We start from the raw sequence: 16579 nt of genomic DNA on the forward strand, positions 1-16579 counted from the left end.
GAAGCTATAATTCCACTGTATAAGGCAATTATAAGACCACATTTGGAATACTGTGTTCAAGAATAGAGACTGCACCTGAAAAAAAACATTCAGCCTCAACTTTACACAGGCTTCTTGAAAGAGTCTAGAGAGGCAGGCAATTCACCTGGTAAGATCAGCAAAGGAGCATTTGTATGTGGAAAGACTTCAAATATATGGGCTGCAGAACATGATAACTAGACACATCAGAGGAGAGTTGATTGAGGTTTATAAGGCTCTGAGAGGAGAAAGTAAAATGAAGGAGAGTAAAATTTTCACTGTTAAAAAGATTTCAAAACTAGGGCATATAAATCCAAATTATGAGGGAAGAGATTTAGACTGAATTGCAGGAATTTTCTTTTTGCCAATGAGTTCAGCATTAGCATAGGCACATGATGCAAAGAAGCAAGCATCAGCCAAAAACAAAAAAAAAAAAAAAAAACCTTCCCATTTCACTGATCCATTCATTCCAAATGTTTGTCTAGTTCTGCCTTAAATTTATTTAAGTTATCAACTTCCACAATAACAAATGGAAGTTTGTTCCAGCAATCAACTACCCACTGGCTAAAGGCAAACTTCTGCACATCTATTCTACAACTGTCTTTCCTCAGTTTGAATCTATGCCCCCTCAGGTTTGTAATCTGAGCAAGAGGAAGAATCCCATCAGCATTGAGCCTGCTCAATCCATTGAAGACCTTATACATCTCAATCAGATCGCCTCATAGGTGTCTAGTCTCCAGAAGCTGCAATTTGCAGAACTTAAGCTTTTCTTCATAAGAGCACTCATTTGTTCCCTTAACCAGTCTTGTTGCCCTTCTCTGCACTCGTTCTAGCAATTCTACATCCTTCCTAAAATGAGACTTCCAGACCTGTACTCAGTACTCAAGGTGTAGTGACCATTGCCTTATTATTATTATCAGCCATATGGTACAAGAAAGCCTGAGGATTATGCTGCACCAGCCAAAAAAAAAATTCCCAGGTTACCCTGTGAGAGAGAGAGAGAGAGAGAGAGAGAGAGAGAGAAAGTAGAAATGAATCACCAAGAAAGAGAAGAATGATGATATCCAGATCAGGACCCTGGGTTTGCCAAGCCCATAATTATCAGATGTGAGCCCCTGGGGTTAAATACAAGGTGATAATCATCTCCTTATCCCTGCTCGCAAAATTCTTGTATATCATTGACAAAACCCCATGACCTACTCTAGCAGCCTGTCTGCACTGCTCAGAAAACTTCATATCTGACTGCACAATTATCCCCAGGTCTCTTTCATTCTCCACTACTCTGAGTGTAATGCCACACAGTTGGTATACTTCTCTGGGGTTACTGCTACCCATATGCAGTATTTTGCATTTGTCAATGTTAAACTTCAGTTGCCACTTCTTAGCCCATCTACCCAACTTTTCCAGATCCTGTTGCAGCAGCGTACTGTCATTACTGTTATTAACAACCCTGCCAACCTTTGTATCATCTGCAAACTTAGACATTAAGCTTGATATACCTTCATCAATATGCAAAACAGACATACAAAACGGCAATGGGCTGAACACCGAACCCTGAGGGACACCACTAATAACATTAGTCCACGTAGAGGACTAATAACATTAGTCTTCTCCCACTCAACCATCCTTTTGGTTAAGAGTTGTTGATTACTGGAAAACATTGCTGTTGTTGTTAGGTTTTTAGGAGCATTAGCAACTAAGGCTATATTGCTCCGGTGCGGTGGTCATTCCCTGACCTTTCCGCATGCTCCGTATTTGGTGGTGACGGGCTCGAACCCCGGTCTAATCAAGAAGCGTGTGCTACGCACTGCTGCTCCTTCCCACCTGGCTATGGAGGCGCCTATAAAAAAACATTGCCTCCCTGGCTGGGCTTGAGGAGACATAGATTCAAATTGAGGAAAGACAGTTGCAGAATAGATGTGCAGAAGTTTGCCTTTATCCAGCAGATAGTTGATCACTGGAACAAACTTCCATTGGTCGTTGTGAAAGTTGATAGCTTAAATAGATTTAAGAAAGAACTGGACAAACGTTTGGAGAGCAAATGAATGGGTGAAATGGGAAGTTTTTTTTTTTTTAGGCTGATGTTGTATAAGCTTGCTTTCTTGCACCATATCCTCTACTAATGCTAATGTGTTATTGATGATCATTACCTGATATATTGAATCTTGAAGTTTCAAGATTCACTTCAGGATTTTAGGAATTCTTTGTTTCTATTGGAAGAAAATTTGCATATTTTTATACCTACATGTATTTACTCTTTTCAGCTCCTCACTGGCCTTGCATTAAACGCTGGGCTCACACCATTGGATACTCACTTGTAGAAGCTCAACAGAAAGAGAAGGAGGAAACAGAGACTGTTACAGCTCTTGCATCTCTCTCTATGGCTGCTCCCCATGGTCATTTACAGTAAGTATGACTTGCAGGGATTTTGTTAACAAGTATTAATGACATCAATTATATACTAATACAGGCATCACATTTTTTTTTTCTTGGTTAAAATGTATTTTACAAATACAAATTTCAAATATTCTTTTTCTACAAAATTAATTTCCACATTTAGGTATCCAGTTGAAAAGCATTCTATTCACTACAATAGCTCTATAGACAGTGCTATTGTAGTGAGTCACTATGGCATCTGTTAGAAGCTGATTTTTTTTTTTTTTCTCTCATGGCAGAAATGAATCAACAGAAGCACCATTAGTCATTCATCAGACTAAGTGAATGACTGTACCAATAGGACAAGGGGAGATTTTCCACACTCTGGCTGCCCTGTGACAGTTGCCACTACAAAGTGAAATCTATTAGTGACAATATTTGTAAATATTGACACATCATAAATAAGCAGTTGGCACCCTAGTTATCATTGAAAAATATGAACATCCATATCAACATGTGAACACCAACAAGGTATGTGCAATTTAGGTCCTGAAAACCTCACACAACGAAACAAAACTCTTCACAATATTATTGTGAGTTCTGTACTGAGTACTGAACTGTCTAATCAACAATATTATTGTTGATTAGACAGTTCAGATTTGCTATAGTTTTATGAAGCTGATGGGGAAGATGCCTTCTGGTCCTGAATTTTATATATGATGAAACATGATTTACTGTTTTCAGCCAGAAAGAAAAGGCAGTCATCATCCTACCTCTTCTTGAATGAAGAATTTAAAGTGACTCCCTCATCTGGCAAGATTATTGTGCTTTGGGATTAGAAAGGAGTGATTTTGATAGATGTGGTTCTTCCAAGTTGACAGTTTGCCAGGAGGGCAGACCATCAACTTGGAAGTTTATATTGAAATGAAGCACAAACTGAAGCATTTCTGGAAAGTTCACTACCACAAAAATTTTGCAATGCTTTTGCTTCAGCATTACATTTCATGACTTCACCAAAATTTAAGGACTCGGGAAGCAATCTCAAAACTTGTTTGGTCTTCACTGCCTTGTCCATCCTATAATTCAGCTCTTGCTCCTTCCAACATGCATCTGTTTGAAGGACTGAAGGATGTAGTCTGCAGTATTAGGTTAGAGGATGATGGTATTGTGATTCATGAGGTGATGATAATAAGTGACAGTAAGTGATGACATGGCTATATGTACAGGACAATGATTGGTACTAGAAAATTCTATGTGATACCTGCCATTGCTTTCAGAATATGTAGAAAAATATCCGTGAAAAAAAAAAAAAAAAACATGTTGAAAATACACCCTCTTACGTTATTTGTGAGTTTCACATTTTTTGAATGAATTGACTAGGGGAAAAAATGTGGTGCATTATTTTTTTGGAAAACTTTCATATTAAAGAATTTTGATGGTAAACAAATTACTCTAATTTATTGATATTCTGTCTAATTTAGTAAGGCAAATTAGTAAGTGAGCCAGTGAGAATCAGAGTGGTAAGTCATAATTTTTTTAAGAAAAAAAGGCTTGCACCCACCTAAATGTTCCTTTAACCTTGCTTCCTTTTATTTTGAGAGTGAATTAACTCATTAGTTCAACCAGTGACCACAGGGTGCAATATATCATCATAATACTGAGTGAAAATTAGAAACTGTTCAGAAAGAGTGATCTAAGTCAGTGTCAAGTTGTGTTTACATTGTGCAAATGGTAGTTTTGATTGTTTGAAGAAATTATGTTTGCACATTACTGTAATTGTACAGTAATTTTAAAACTTTTAAAGTATAGTAAACTAATTTGCTCTGTATTTAAATTATTACTAATGAATCTTTTTGGATAACCCTTAAGTTGGTAATATTCCCATATTATTTCAAGTGCAATTTTAATCTTCTGGGCATCTATGAACAAAAAGTATTAAAATAGAGAAGATGGCATCAGCTTATCACAATAAAAAATTTATGATCTGCAGAATGCACTCTGAAGAGCTTTGAGAGTTGCATGATCTCTCCTTCAAAAAATTCAGGTTTTCACCTGGAAAATAGCAAACCAACAAATAAAGGATATGTGCAATTTACAGGCAAAACACACTGATGCCTCATGGATGCATACATTCGTATTTTTAACATCCATGATCCCTGTAGTTTTTGTCTTTTAAACTGTCACTATTTATACCATTTACACTGTCAAGTCTCATCAAACATGGTGAAAAGAGTTTGCGCTTACATTTGGAAAACTTCGATATTTATTCCAATTTACATTTCAATTATATTTATAATAATAATTGAAATACAGAAAGCACGGGTTATAGTGATCACATTTGCAAATTGAATTTTGATTATAATAAATGGCAATTCTAATAAGTGAAAATCAATGAATATTATCCACAGGCTATGAAGGGTGCTCTGGTCGCAGAAGAGAACAGTCGGTGGATTTTTGGCTCTGTAAAGGGATAAGTATTTTTGATAGTTTTACCGTATTATTTGTTAATTAACATACCACATTATGTTTTACAAAGATATTAAATAGGTTTAGTAGCATTCAATAGCTTCTTATTTTGAACTTAACTAGTGATTTTTGTAAGTTATGACTCCCAGTGTTGGCGCCAATATTGTTGAACTAGCTGCAATTTCGTAATCGATTAAAAAAAAAAAAAAAAAAAAAAATAGCGCATAAGGTATAACGTAATACGAAGCACTGCATTAGGAATCTGTTAGCTTACTATAGCATTATCAATTAATCAAAAATATTTATTAATCTTATTAAATTTCATTGTTAATTAAACTGTATTTAAATGGAAATTATGACCCAGACTAGAGTTGTGAATCAAAGATCACAGACTAGCCACAGTGCTGTGACTCGGAGGAGAAATGAAGTGAGCAATTCTCCAACAGATCACCATCTCAAAAAATGTGCGAAATGTTTGCTGAACTTTCTAAAACAGAACATGATCTAGCCAAGGAGTATGTCTTTGTGTGTGCTAGATGCCTAGAGTGTCAAGAAATTAGGTGCCAACTCAACGTTCTGATGGGCATCTATGAGAGCTTCAGGTGTAGGGTAAATGCCCTCGAAGAAATTAATGAGGGGCCCATCAAGCTCTCAGCTACCCAGCTCAACGGCAGAGCTCACTCCTGTGCATCAGGCAACACAGAGGCAATCTTTAAGGCAGAATGTGCTGGTCCTGCAGGAACTAGTTAGAGTTGTTGACTCTATTGTCAGAGAGATGAGGAATATATTATGCAAGGAGGATAGGTGGAACAGGACCAAGGTATATCTGCAAGGGGCAAAAGTTGATGTTGTAGAGTAGATATCATCTTTTAAGGGCACAAAAGGTGATATTGTTGTACATGTTGGAACTAATGACATTAAGAGTAAGAGATCTGCATATTTACTTAACAAGTACAGGTCAATGTTGAAAAACAGTCGCAAGTTAGGGTTGAATGTAAAAGTATCTGCAATTCTGCCCAGACACGATAGGAGGGAATATATGATGAGAGCTTTGTCGATCAATCCGGCCCTGGAGAGATTGTGCAAGGCTCAAGGGATACAATTTTTTTCAGCCTAGTCTGTGCTTGTTGACAGGAGAGACTGGTTCTATAGGGATGGGGTACACTTAAATAGAAAGGGTGCAAGGATATTTGCTGATGCTATCGAGGCAGTGTTAGGTGGGTCAGAAAACTGCTAACTTAGGGGGCTACACAGACTAAAACAATCTCAACTTCTTCCACCCTCCTCAAACTTCTAGAAAAGGTACTCCTTCCGGCATTAAACAAACAGTTGATGCCACAGAAGCCGAAACAGTTCCATTTCGCAGTTGAAAATAGATCCACCATAACAAACCTCATGGCCGCACAGACATCAATTCTTCAAGCCTTCGAAACTAAATCTGAATTAGCTATAGTATACGCTGACATTGAAGCTGCTTTTGACAGCCTAGACGTCACAGCCCTTCTCAGACTCCTGCAATTCTTCTTCAGGATTAATGGAGACCTACTAGCTTTCCTCACCGCCTTATTGAAAAATAGAAGTGTCCACCTCACTTTGAAGAAAACCCACTTTACAAGAAAAATTAATGCAGGAGTCCCTCAAGGTGGTGTCCTGTCTGGCCTTCTCTTCTCAGCGATTCTGATTCCTTTCATGAGTCATCGTGATGATGCTCTAATATATGCCGACGATATAAAGTTTCTTACCTTAATCCCACCGTCTGCAAACCCAATGGAAATTACGTCTTCCATCACAGAGAACTTGACCACTCTTTCAACTTACTTGAAGATGTTTGGATTAAACCTTAACCCGTCAAAATCTGCAATAATGACTTACTCATTGAAACAGCAACCAACAATAATTCAACCTTCAGTTTTAGGTACTCTAATTCCAGTGGTTACCTGCCATAAAGATCTCGGGGTATATTTTGATCCGAAGCTGAAATTTAATGATCACACAGAATACCTCCGGAAGCGTTTTAACACCCTACGCTGGAGCGCAAAACAACACTTACTTCATTCCAACGATGCCGCAACCACTACCAGATATCTTCAAGCCACCGTTTATCCGGCTATTTTATATGCTGCTGAAATTTGGGCATCTGCGTCGCCTTCACTTCAAAAACCGGTGTTCTCGTGTGAATACTGGACCCTGAAATGGGCCACAAATAAGCATCGCCGACCCCCTCAATTGAGAACAACTGACATGGCTGAGCAGCTAAATGTACCCAGGATCCCGAGGTTAATTGACAGCAGGCGTTTAATGACTTCAGTAAAAATGTACACAGGAGTAATAAACGCCCCAAACATCTGGGATTTCTGTCAGTGGCACAATCCTACGCCATCCTTGAGGTCAGAGCCCACACTAATCCTCAAATACAACCGGTTGAAACTGTGTAGTCGGTTCCTACCTGCCCAGGCACTCCCCAAAATTCAGGCACTGCTCCGTCTTGGAGTCAACCTTCAGAAATTAGCTACCGACTACAAATACCGTCACATGCTCTTCGAGTGGATTCCATCTGTGGAACTGGGATAATTTCCTCCATATGACGTTTAGTCCTCATTTTTCATTATTACAATTTACATGTTTGTAACTCATAATTTACATGTTTGTAACTCTTAATTTCCATGTAACGGTAATTTTTTTCTTTTTTGCCAATTAATTTCATTTATAATTTCATTTATAATTATTAATTATTATTATTAATACCCATATGGTGCAAGGAAGCCTGAGACTTATGCTGCACCAAGAAACAAAAAAAAATTCCAAAGTTACCCTGAGAGAGAGAGAGAGAGACAAAAGTAGAAGGGAATCACCAAGAAAGAGAAGATGATGATATCCAGCTCAGGACCCTGGGTGTGCCAAGCCCATACTCACCAGATGTGAGCCCCCTCCTGGCCATGTCGCCGTGTTGAGTATTATTGTCTCTAGTACATGTCCTGTACTTATTAGCAATAAAGAATTTATTTATTTAAAAGGTTAACAGTGGCCACAGGCAGAGGCAAAAGTGATTCTTGCACTGCTTCTATTAGAATGAACAGCAGCATGGAAAGTAAAGCAATGGAAATTTTCAGGACTGTTGGGAGTCATAGTGGAACAAATAAATACATGGGCTGTGTTAGGGTAACTAAGAGTAGAAACAGGTGCATGTATACTTGCATGTACAACAATACTAGGAGTATAGTTAATAAATTTGATGAGCTTGAAGTGCTAGTTAAGACATCAAAGGCAGATATTGTTAGGATATCAGAGATGTGGTGTCACACAGATATAAACAGTGCAAAATTAGAATTTGGGGAGTACAATGTGTACAGAAAGGATAGGAAGGGAGGAGGGGTTATGCTATTAGTTTAGAAACACACAAAATCCAAGGAAGTGAAGCCAGATGACATCGCTGGACAGTGCAGTGTCAAGTCAGTTTGGTGTGACATAAGCATTGGGAGATCAAAATTGAGAGTAGGAGTGTGCTATAGGCATAATGACTCCGATGAGTATAATAAGAAACTGTACAAGGAAATAGAGTGGGCCAGTAAATCAGAGTCTTATAATGGGGGATTTTAATTTCCCAGATATTGACTGGAATTTGTGGGTTGGTCACACACACTAGCAAGGCTTTTGTGGATTATTGGATGATTTTTTTCTACATAAGCATGTTCAGGAGGCAACTAGAGGGAGTACTACTCTTGATCTGATTATCGGTAGTGATTCTTCATGCATTCAGAATCTGCAGATAAACTAACCACTAGGTGGCAGTGATCACAGTGTGCTGAAGTGGGATTTACTTAAAAAGTTCAACTGTTGATGATCCTGCTCAGGTGGCTAACAAACTAAACGCGTATTTTTCATCTACATTCACACATGAGGAGTTATTCAGGAAGGGGAATGCCAGAGGTGAAGTAAACTCTGGCAGTGAGCTTGATAATTTCGTAATAACTGAGAGTAAAGTGGAGGAGAAATTGTTGAAGATAAATACAAGAAAGGCACCTGGAGTGGATGGGATCTATTCAGTTATATTAAAGGAGGCAGCAAATTAGTTAGCAAACCCTTAGCCATAATTATGAGAGCTTCTTTGGACTCGGGGGGGGGGGGTACCCATAGACTGGATATGTGCAAATGTGACCCCAATTCACAAAGGAGGATCAAAGGCTGACACAAGTAATTATAGACCTGTTAGTTTAATTTCAGTTCCAGGAAAATTAATGGAGGAGTGGTTAAAGAAGCACTGCAAGATCATCTAGACAAGACTTCAGTTATAGCTCGGACACAGCATGGTTTTGTAAAGGTTAGTCTTGCCCGACCAACTTGATTGGATACTATGATGCAGTCACAAAAGAACTGGATGCAGGGAATAACTTTGATATTATATATTTGGATCTTAGAAAGGCTTTTGATACTGTTGCACATGGAAGACTGCTGCACAAATTGGAGCAGTGTGGCACTGGAGGCAAATTGCTGCTATGGATAAAGGGATGGTTGAGGGAGAGAAGACAGAGAGTGGCAATCAATGGACACTGCTCATCGTGGACTAATGTTATTAGTGGAGTCTATCAAGGTTCAGTGTTGAGTCCATTGTTGTTTTCTGTATTTATAAATGATATTGATGATGGTATATCAAGCTTAATGTCCAAGTTTGCAGACGATACAAAGGTTGGCATAGTTGTTAAGGACACTACTGACAGTATGCTGCTGCAACAGGATCTGGAAAGGTTGAGCAGATGGGCTGAGAGGTGGCAAATGAAGTTTAACATTGACAAATGTAAAGTACTACATATGGAAAACAGCAACCCCAGAGCAACGTATCAACTCTGTGGTACTACACTGACAGTGGTAAAGAATGAAAAGGACCTGAGGTTTTTTGTGCAGGCAGATATGAAGTTTTCTGAGCAGTGCAGATGTGCAGCAAGAGTAGCTCATGGTGTCTTGTCAATTATATACAGGAATTTTTCTAGCAGGATAACGAGGCGATTATTCCCTTGTATAAGGCAATGGTCAGGCCACACCTTGAGTACTGTATACTGGTCTGGAGGCCTAATTTCAAGAAGGATGTAGAGCTGCCAGAACGAGTACAGAGAAGGGCAACAAGATTAGTGACTGGAACAAAGGGGTACTCTTATGAAGAAAGGCTAAAGTTTTGCAAATTAGAGTGTCTGGAGACTAGGCACTGGCAAGGTGATCTGATAGAGTTGTGTAAAGCCTTGAATGGTTCGAGCATGCTCAATGCTGATGGTATTCTTCCTCTTGCTCAGAATAATCACCTGAGAGGGCATAAAATCAAATTGAGGAAGGATAGATGTAGGATAGATGTGCCTTTAGCCAGTGGGTAGTTGGTTGGTGGAACAGACTTCAATCCCTTGTTGTGGAAGTTGATAGCCTAAATAAATTTAAGGCTCAGCTGGACAGGTATTTCGAATGAATGGAGGGGTGAAATGGGAGTGGGTTTTTTTTTTTTTTTTTTGGCTAATGCTGAATAAGCTTGCTTTCTTGCATCATATGGCTCTACTAATGCTAATGCTCAGTGCATCCAATTGATGTTGGTGGACAATGCAATGTTGAGTCTTTTTGGTGTGACCTAAGCACTGGGAAAGGAAAAATGAGAGTAGGTGTGTGTTATAGGCCTAATGAATAAGATGAGTATAATGAGCAATTGTGCAGAGAAATAGAGTTGGCCATTAAATCAGAATGTCTTATAATGGGGGATTTTAACTCTTCAGATATTGACTGGAACTCGTGGGTCACTTGCACACTAGCAAGACCTTTTTGGGTTCATTGGATGACGGTTTTCTACAGCAGCATGTTCGAGAGGTAACCGGAGGGAGTAATACTCTTGATCTGATTATCCGCAGTGATTATTCATGCTTTAAGAATTTGCAGTTGAAGGAACCACCGGGTGGCAGTAATCACAATGTACTTATATTAGAATTACTTAAAGATGTAACTACCATCAAGGCTAAAGGGAAGGACTTTTGCTTTCATAAAGGTGACTACAGAGATCTCAGACAATTTTTAAATTCTGTACAGTGGAATCAACTCATGATGTTACCAACGTTGAATTCTAAATGGGAAGCCTTCAGGGACTTAATCTTGAAGGCTACTAGTCTTTTCATTCCAACTAAGAAATACTGTTCAAAGTTCAGGCCTAAATGGATGTTGGATGAATTAATGAGGCTCGTGGCAGAGAAGAAAATGTATGGGATGCATATAAATTATCATTTGACACAGAAGCCTATGGCAGATATAAGCAGATTACAAGAAATCTTTGGCACAGGAAGCAAAGAAAAACAGCAAAGAGTTCTTTACTTATGTAAACTCTCAAAGGAAAGGGATGAATCATATTGGACCACTTAACATAGATGGGTTGACTATTGATGATCATGGTGAGGTAGCTGATAAACTGAATGAGTATTTTGCATTTACATTCACACATTAGGAGTAATTCAATGAGGGAAATGCCAGAAGTTTATCAATCTCTAACAGGGAGCCAAGTGATTTTGTAATAACTGAGAGCAAAGTGGAGGAGAAATTGTTGAAGTTAAACATAAGAAAGGCACCTTGGATGGACTGGATCTATCCAGTTATATTAAAGGAGGCAACAAAGAAAGTAAGCAAACCCTTAGTCATAATTATGAGCACTTCCTTGAACTCAAGAGAGATCCCCATGGACTGGTGTGCAGATGTATCACCAATTCACAAAAGGGGTTCAAAAGGTGACACAAGTAACTATAGACCTGTTAGTTTAACTTGTGTTCCAGGGAAAATAATGGAATCATTGGTTAAAGAAGCATTGCAGGATCATCTAGACAAGACTGCAGTAATAGTTAAGACACACAACATGGTTTTTTTAAAGGGAGGTCTTGTCTGACCAGTTTGATTGGATACTATGATGTGGTCACAAAGGAACTGAATGCCAAAAATAATATTGATATCATATATTTAGATTTCAGGAAAGCCTTTGATACTGTTGCACATGGAACACTACTGTACAAATTGGAGAGGTATGGCATTAAGGGTAAGTTGCTACAATGGATAAAGGGATGGTTGAGTGGGAGACAACAGAGAGTGGTAATCAATGGACACTGCTTTTTGTGGACAAATGTTATTAGTGGAGTTCCCTAGGGTTCTATGCTGGGTCCATTGTTGTTTTTTGTATTCATCAATGATTTTGATCATTGATGAATACAAAAATTGAAAGTATATCAGGATTAATGTCCAAGTTTGCAGATAATACAAAGGTTGGCAGGGTTGTTAACGACAGTAAAGACAGTATGCTACTCCAAGTAGACCTAGATAAGTTCGACAAATGGGCTGAGAAGTGGCAACTGAAGTTTAACATTGACAAATGCAAAGTACTGCATATGGGTAGCAATAACCGAAGAGAAACATACCAACTGTGTGGTACTACACTCAGGGAAGTGGAAAGTGAAAAAGACCTGGAGGTAATTGTGCAGTGAAATATGAAGTTTGCTGAGTAGTGCAGACAGGCTACCAGGGAAGGTCATGGAGTCTTCTCAATGATATATAGGAAATTTGCTAGCAGGGACAGGCAGGTGATTATCTTATTGTACACGGCAATTGTCAGGCCACACCTAGAGTACTGTGTACAGGTCTGGAAGCCTCATTTTAGGAAGAATGTAGAGTTGCTAGAATAAGTATAAAGAAAGGCAACAAGATTGGTGAGGGAATAAAGGGGTGCTATTACTGAGAAAGGCTTAATTTCTGCAAATTGCAGCACCTGGAGAGTAGGCACCTGCTAGGTGATCTGATTGAGGTTTATAAGGCCTTGAATGGGTTGAGCAAGTTGAATGCTGATGGGATTCTTCCTCTTACTCAGATTAAGTACCTGAGGGGGGCATAGATTCAAATTGAGGAAAGACAGTTGTAGAATAGATGTGCAGAAATTTGCCTTTAGCCAGTGGGTGGTTGATTGGTGGAACAGACTTCCATCTTTTGTTGTGGAAGTTGATAGCCTAAATAAATTTAAGGCTGAGCTGGACAGGCATTTGTAATGAATGGAGGGGTGAAATGGGAGGGGTTTTTTTTTTTTTTTTTGGCTGATGCTGCATAAGCTTGCTTTCTTGCATTGTATATGCCTCTACTAATGCTAATGCTATAAAAATAAATTTACACTTTATTATCCATTAAATGATGTGTGAAAATCAGAAGGATACAGGTTACCAAAAAAAAATAAATTGATATTTACGTACAGAATTTAATTAAAATATATTAATTAAACATAACATTTTGTAATATTTATTATAATTTTAAGTAGTCAATTATTTTAGATTACTTTAAATTATCACTACAGAGTCTATTTATAGAGTTTTCAATATTGCCTAATAGTCTATATTCATGATTACTTGTACCAGATCCCAGTTTCTTCCCAGACTCACCTCAGGACGGCTATAGCTTCATGAGTTTGCATTTGTTTGTAACTTTGTAGTTTGTAATTTGTTTGTTTGCATTTTTTTGCATCAGTTGGTAACTGGAATTTATTCGAGTTTATCTTTAATTTCGTCCTCCTTTGTGAAATTATCAGTAACAGACTTGGCAATTTCTTCTGTTAAAGCTGTAGTTTGCATTTATAATTACACATTTATAACAGACAAATAAAAAAACAAAACACAAAAAGTCTCAATAAACCAAAAACTGCAAATTGTTTTTATTGTTTTATTGTTGTGACCGGCCTCCAGAAATGTGCTTTAGAAAAGTACCAGGGAGAGGTGTTTGAAATTGATTCTTATAACCGATGTGATTCTAATAAACAATGAATGTGTAGTGGATTTTATTGATTTGATTTGGTTATTTGAAATTTGATTCTCTAAAGTGGTTGATTCTAATAACCAGTGATCACTATAGCTGGTGCTTACTGTGTAACTTATTGTAAACTCTGTTATAATTAGAAGTATAATAATAATTGAAATAAAATTGAAAATATACTATGTCCTTTGAATTACTCTGTATAACAGATTCTAGGAACCCGGTCTTGGTCCAGTCCTTTTTAATTGCATAAAAGGATGATATAATTTCAGTTAATTCAGTTAAATTTTCTAGTAGATTCTCTAATAGAATTTTTGTAAAATGATTTCATAATAGTCAGTAATCTGAAACGCTGATTAAAATAGCATATTGGTAATGCAGTTGCTAATGATAATGTTTTTTTCATTATCTAGAAGCCCAAAGTCAGACATAGCAGAAGAACTTCCTGGGGAACCTATGGATGAAGATCAAGAAAAGTGAAGATCGCTTGAAAACTATTTAGTATTCATAGGAGTCTCCACTGAATAAGGGGAAGAATACAGGTGATAGCCTGCATATTATCAGCCACATAGTTGGCACCCTACCAGCTCTACTCCTGGCAGACTTACCAAGATTGTGCTTTGCGCACAATCTGTTCTCGGCTGTAAGCAAGAGTTGGTTTCTTTGTAAAAGTTACCATGACTACTCTGTCCATTACTGAGCCACGACATCAAGCTCTGAGGTGAGAGGAAGCAGTTGAGTGTTAAATTAACAGAGTCACTAATTTGTGTATTCTAGGATGATGAAGATTAGCATACTTGCTACTCCTTTTCTGATGGTATGGCACTGATGAACTGGAATGACTTTGTTTTACCCCGCCTTTCCCAAAATCTATGTTGTATTCTCTCTCTCTCTCTCTCTCTCTCTCTGTGTTTCTCCCCCCTCTCTCTGTTTCTCCCCCCCTCTCCCCCTCTTGGATTTTCTACACATTATTTCCCCCTCCTTTCTCTTCTCTCCCATCCCAACCCCGTGTAAGAAATGTGGTATTTTTCAACTTGGTAACTTGAATTTGGGTGTTTAAACTTGTAACTGTCGAGTTTTCTTTGGTGTCATTTCCCGTTCTTTATGATTACTTTTGAGGAGTTAGATGGCAAGTTTTTGTATTGGTTTTTTGACTTCGACCAATACTTGAATTAACTCCCGATCCATAACATTAGTGGTGGATTATTTGTCTGGCATTTCTTGTAGCATTTCTACATGCTTGTGTAGCCAAATATTAGCCTTGTTTGACTGCATTTGTGTGTTACACATGGTACATCACAATATACTTATTACTATTGGCAATGCCACCTTGTTCTTAATTTGTGCCATTTATATATAAGAATTCAATCTTGTCAGTAATGTCATGTTTGTCTGCCAGAGTTCAACTTATTGTACAACCACTGTTTGTGTAATATTTGGATGTTTTTTGATGATGGACCAGAATTAACATTGTCCAAAGTTGATTGTACCTATATTTTACAATTTCCATTGGTATTTGGCAATATTGATGGATGCTGTAAATTGCTCGCATGAATGTGTTTTTATTGGTTTATTGTCAGAGTATGTATATGTGTCTATATGTATATACATATAAAGATATATATATCGTCATATTCTTTGTAAAATTCCTTCTCATTCTAAGTATATTAAATATTTTGGCCGGTGACTAATGTAAGGAAAAACATGACCACAGTGTAAACTTTCTAGTCATACAGTAAGATGATATTGCTTCTGTGACATTGCTGAAAATTCTGAATGGATGGAAGATGTAAGGAAGATGAGATGTGAATAAAGAAAAAGTATTATTGAGCAGTGGTCATTATTCTGTTGCATTGTTTTTGTCTTCAGAGTCATCTCTCATTCACTTGGTCTACCTTCATGTTATTTTTATCCGTTCATTGTTGTAATTAACATTTTCATAATCATTACAATTATCAGTAAGACACTGGGAAAGAAAGTATAGTGTCAGTTTTCACTACTAAAAGCATTTCGTATCTTCTTTATTGTAAGAAGTTCGATATAAACAAGTAATGCGAATTAGAAGTTCATAATTTCATACCATCAATATATACACTTGAATGGGAAGCTGACACCATCTGCAGGTCAGAAAAGTCAGAAACAAGATTGTCAAATTGCAGTTTGTTGCACATCACTACTTGTTAAATCTTTGATGAATTGATTTTTAAGATATTGATATTTCCAAGGCATGTATGTATGCATAATAAGGGCTGTTGTTACTCTATACTGTTAATTATGTATTTTCTTCTAATTAACAGTATGAAAATCATTAAAAAAAATTCTCAAATATTAAAATTTTAGCATAATCTTCACAAACAAGTAGATAATTGTAACTTAGCTTTGAATTATTCATGTTTCTAAATTAGTAACAGATATGATGAACTTGATGTGAAAAAAAAAAGATGTAAAATCTATCCATCTTTCTTGTTTCATAGACGTATATTTTTTGTAATTTACAAAATGTGAACTGTAAATGATTTTTTTCGCAGCCGAATTCTTTAAAACATTTTCTGTTTTGTATTATTAACAGATATTAAATACAGTTTGGCCTAAGATACCTGATATTATAAGATTGCAAAAATGTTTTTTTTTTTTTTTTTTTGTTAGAAATTTTAAAATGTTATTTGTACCTGCATCTCTTATGTATGCTCTTTTGCCTCTTTTATAAGAATTTTTCTGTTTAATTTTTTTTTTTTTTTCGATGAAAATGTTTTTCTAATAGTGAACAATGCATTTCTTATTTCATTTAAACTGTGGATATTGCTCTTCAAGACCGAATATTTGTAAATGAGCGTTAACAAAGTATTATTTATTGGCATTTTAAATAATGCACAATTGACAAATATATTTCAGTTACCATCAGTTTCCAACAGTTTTGTTAAGTAATGAC

At 37.1% G+C, this 16579-nt stretch overlaps 1 protein-coding gene across 4 annotated transcripts in view; it reads left to right on the top strand.

The window, feature by feature from the left end:
- LOC150090364 (histone deacetylase 4-like) overlaps positions 1–16190 on the top strand; it is a 449332-nt gene extending 433142 nt beyond the window's left edge. For 3 of the 4 annotated variants that reach the window (XM_090389832.1, XM_090389833.1, XM_090389831.1), the window contains 2 exons: positions 2283–2424; positions 14064–16189. In XM_090389832.1, coding sequence (XP_090245958.1) covers positions 2283–2424; positions 14064–14130 — 209 coding nt within the window. In that variant the 3' untranslated portion in view covers positions 14131–16189. Of the gene's footprint in view, positions 1–2282; positions 2425–14063 lie in introns of all 4 variants that reach the window. The other variant, XM_090389834.1, reaches the window with a different exon arrangement.
- Positions 16191–16579: the final 389 nt, after the last annotated feature.

The sequence above is a fragment of the Mastigoproctus giganteus genome, chromosome 2, assembly GCF_048544385.1.
Source record: "Mastigoproctus giganteus isolate SK-2022 chromosome 2, ASM4854438v1, whole genome shotgun sequence".
Classification (NCBI taxonomy): Eukaryota; Metazoa; Arthropoda; class Arachnida; order Uropygi; family Thelyphonidae; genus Mastigoproctus; species Mastigoproctus giganteus.